This window comes from Thalassophryne amazonica, chromosome 15, assembly GCF_902500255.1.
Source record: "Thalassophryne amazonica chromosome 15, fThaAma1.1, whole genome shotgun sequence".
NCBI lineage: Eukaryota > Metazoa > Chordata > Actinopteri > Batrachoidiformes > Batrachoididae > Thalassophryne > Thalassophryne amazonica.
The window spans coordinates 13660846-13665304 of record NC_047117.1 but is presented as its reverse complement, the minus strand read 5'-3'; the positions used below and the strand labels follow the sequence as shown (position 1 = coordinate 13665304).

Below are 4459 nucleotides of genomic sequence, written 5' to 3'. Positions count from 1 at the left end.
TTGTTTGTTTCTTTTTTTGCACAGCAAAAGATGCCAAGATTGATCAAAGTAAGAGGATCACTTGTCCTCACCCAAAACTCTAGAGCTGAATATGCAATAGTTTTTAATGGAATTACTGAAGGTAACCCACCAACTGATTTAATTAATCTTATGCTTATTAATCTCATTATTTTATGCTTCCCCCATAACGTGATGTGAAAATTTTTCATTAAGGAATTTTAACCAGATATTAGCTGTTTTATTCATTTATCTTTTAAATGGATTTAAAAAGCACTGCTTACCAAGTTACTGTTGGCTGTCCAATACCAAAGATAAACGAGTTGAAACAGGATCTAAAACTTGCCACGTTTGCATTAGACCTTTTAGCCCCTTAAGCCCAATCGACCTGCCAATGACCGATCAGGCTTTTGAGTGGTTGTCAATAAACAGCCGAATATGTGTGATTTTTTGATTGTTTCAACTTGAACACAGCCCATTCTGATGAAAGAAATTCATTCATTTATACACCCGCTTACCCCAATCAAGGGTTATGGGGAGGCTGGAGCCTATCCCAGCAGACACAGGGCAAGAGGCAGGTTACACCCTGGACAGAACGCCAGTCTGTCGCAGGGCCACATGGAAATGGACAAATTCCAGGAGACCTACGGGCAGTTCCACAGTTTCCAGTTCCTCAAACCTGCACGTCCTTTGGAAGTGGGAGGAAGCCAGAGCACCTGGCTGAACCTGTAAGAAACTGTGCTGGACATTTTGGTGCTATACTTTCTGTACTTGCGATTCTATTTCAATTTTATTCAATGCTGACAAACTCTTCCCTCTTGAAAATAGATTTCACTATTTAATACAGACAAACCCCGCCCCTTTGACACCAACAGCATGACAATGAATTGAAATCGTCAATGAATTGTGTTTTTCAATGGAAAATTCTGAAATAGGTTTGATTTCAGTTTATATCACATTTTGTTATGACCACACACTGTATTTTTGTTTTTCATTAACACAGCTGTAATTTGTGTCTTTTGATTTATTGCAAAAATAATCAAAATAATGATCACTAATGACAACTATCAACCAACGTTCAGTTGCAAATGCTCACAAATGAATGGGTGATTTTGTGTTTTCAGTATGTTCGGTGGTACTATATACACTGTATACATATTTAATTCTCATCCTCCGTCTTTATGTTTGTCTGCAGTGTGAAGGACAAATCTGCAGGCTCATTTGACGCCGTAGGGCCGGGGCCACCGGGCACCAGGCCAAGCCACTGTCGCTCCTGTCTGGCCAAGCTGAGCAGCTACTCTGGCCTTTACACGGTTCGAGCCCCACAGACGCGCTGTGACGCCTGCACCCATCTGGGCAACCTGTACGATATCAGTGAAGACCACCTCCAGTCGCACTACTCGCACACACACCCTCACCCACACAGCGGGGACATGTTTACGCACTACCTTCCCCAGACCGAGCTGGGCCTGGTGGGTGAAGGAGACGGGCTCGTCAGCCACTTTGAGCCCTCCCCTTCTTCTCCTGGTGCGCTACCCACCTCCTCCTCTGTCCAGCACCTCCAGCTGAGTCGCCAGCACTCCTATGAGAACATGCTTCCAGACGGCATTCCGGAGCGGCAGCCGCAGTCCCACGCCCACCTACGGGGGCTGAGTCTGTCGGACAGAGAGCAGGAGCTGACCCTGGATGAAGGGGCGTACGCTAATGTTCTTACAATGCGCTCCGATCGTCCTATTAGCAGCCGCAGCCCGCCGTCTCCGTCACCCACACACCACCTCAGTCTGGACACCCCCATCCCCCTCCCCAGGCGAGCAAAAAGCCTCTTTCCTGATCGGCCGTCTCACAACCCTTTCATCCAGTCTGCACCTGGCACAACACAACGAAATCCCGCCCCCCAGCCTGCCACACGCCTGCCACTAAGAGGCTCTACCCACGAGCTCTATAAGCAGAGAATGCCGGTGTCGCTTACACTTGGTAACCATGGTAGCCACCATATTAACCAGCATGGCGGCTATGTTGACCAGTTGTTCTACCCTCAGCAGGAGGTCCCCGTGGTGGCATACATGGTCCCACCTGCTGCCTCTCAACCAATGAGCTATGTGACAGCGCCACGAGCATCTAGCGCAGGCGGAAACCGGCCTCGACTCTACCGCCGTATGCCCAGCATTGAGTCCGATGTCTGAGACAAAGACAAAGGAGGCGTGCGGCGCCGGACCAGGCTCTGATTCTAAGCACATACAGTCAAACACTCAGATGCACTGTAGGCGAGCGACAGGACGGCCTGTCTAGACTAAACGTGTATCAGTGATGTGTAGAAAATGCATCGTTTCTTTATCGCACCCTCTGTAGGGTGGAGCTTGGTCCACAGGGACACTGTGGAGCATTAGAAGCTGTCAATACGTCTATCAAGACGGATCGAATTCCTGTTGGAATAAGATGGACACTGTGTGGATGCTCGAAGCAGCCGTTGGATCTGATGGTACATCAAGATACGGAGAGTGTTTGGCAGACAAGCTGAGCCACCCTGTCCCGCCATCTCTCCAGCGTCAAGGAGATGAAGGGTCAGAGAAAAGACCTTTGTTCAAAGATCACGCACACCGTTCACCGAAGCACGTCCGGGACTCTCCTGTTGCACTATGATTTCTACCATCAACCCGTCGTCTGAGCTGCCAGGCTGAGCCGCCAGCATGGCATCACGAGCCGTTAACTACGTTACAGTCAGCCGAACAGCACTCGGTATTCTTACAGAGTGCGGTTGCAGTACCAAAGTGGGGCACTAAAGGCACCTTTTTGAATGCTGTCTTTTTTTTTAATTGCTTTGATAGCAATCCTGATTTTCCTGATTACTGCCACTAGAGGGCGACTTATAGATAAGCAGGATGTTTTGTTTGTTTCTGTTTGTCCGTCCATTTCGATATCTTGACAAATCATTTTCATACAGTCATTTTTGAAGCAGTTGTTTCATTTAGTGTGTTAAAACGGATTATTTTCCCCGCTAAAGCAACTGTTTGGGTGTTTTCTGAAGCAGTTTGTTTAATTGAGTACTTTCAAGCACTTTAAAACAGTGAAGGTTGTTCTGAAGCAAACGATTCGTTGAGTATTTTCAAGCTGTAGATTGTTTTCTGAGAATCATCAGACACGACGAATTCTGGGTATTTGAAAGTCCAAATACTTTGAAGCAGAAGGCTGCTGATTAATGAAATAAAGGATTTTGCTGGGTTTTATTTATTTATTTATTTATTTACTGGCCAATTAATTTGACCAATTTGATTTAATGAGTTACGTGGCAGCGTCAGATGCACTTTGGTGGATTGTCATTGGTCTGCCAAAAACAGCTTTACTGCCAAGTAGTAATTTAGCCATTCAGTTTTGCAGTCATTTTTTTCTGTTTTATTCTCATATCTGTCACATTTTATGCATTTAATGTATCACAACCCCAACACTATTCACTTCTGCTAAAATAAACATTCATTCGTAACTTCATTTCAGTGTTCAGAATGTCGCTATACTTTCTGTTATCCACTATGTGCCACTATCGCTCGGTTTTTAAGACTTCTCAAGGCTTTGGCTACTATCACGCTTGATATCGATAACACTGACGTCTAATTATTGGACGGTTTTGTCAACAAAACCTTTCAGCTGCTCCTGTTTGTGTGAAATCGCCACAGCTGATCCGCACTTTGATTACATAGAGAATGCATTCGAACCCACGGCCTTCTTGCAACAAGGCAGCAGTGCTAACCAGTATCACAAAATGTTTGTATTCGCCCGTTTTTTAATTTCATGGACACTTATAAAGACTGAAAAATCGAAATAAAAACACAAGATATCACAAAATTGAGCCACATTTTTCCAAACTATATAATGTGTTTTCAAGAGGTGGGAATGGACCGATTGTCTGGGTGGTTGGATCCAGAACCCTAGAAGGGGACAGGACATGCACGTTCCCAGATCAGGCCAGTGTGTTTTCCCAGTTATTTGCCTCTGGCATAAAAGAAACATTAATTTCCATATATGGAAACAATAACAGCCCTTGAACTTGTAGCTCAAACCAACATTTGGATTGCAACTGCCAGAAAGTTGGATACCACAGAAGTGCCATCCTGTTGCCCGAAAGTGTTCCTCTAGTGTCCCACTTTGGTACTGCAACCAAATTGTGTTTCCAATACTGTTGATTGTTACAAATTACTTTAACACAAACAGGCGACCATCGGGTAGGTCGCGCTCAGCTCCCGCCTGTAGACGTACAAACACTAGAACACACTGTTCTGAATGACTGTTTGTTATTGTTGATGTCAGTTAATTGAACATTCCAAAAATAAAATTGGACCAAACATGGCCACCAGTAAAAGCTTCTCAGGACGAGAGGGTGTGTTCTAGAGTTTCTAGCTCTAGAGGCATACAGTCCAGCTTCCTTGCTTCCTCTCTTAGCTAGCCTTCAGGTCCTATTGCATGCTTCCTA

General features: G+C 45.1%; 1 protein-coding gene across 3 annotated transcripts in view; it reads left to right on the top strand.

Annotated features, from left to right (window-relative positions):
- grin2ab (glutamate receptor, ionotropic, N-methyl D-aspartate 2A, b) overlaps window positions 1-2883 on the top strand; it is a 320679-nt gene extending 317796 nt beyond the window's left edge. For all 3 annotated transcript variants that reach the window (XM_034187352.1, XM_034187350.1, XM_034187351.1), the window contains one exon: window positions 1193-2883. In XM_034187352.1, coding sequence (XP_034043243.1) covers window positions 1193-2180 — 988 coding nt within the window. In that variant the 3' untranslated portion in view covers window positions 2181-2883. The remainder of the gene's footprint in view (window positions 1-1192) is intronic.
- The last annotated feature ends 1576 nt before the right edge of the window (window positions 2884-4459 follow it).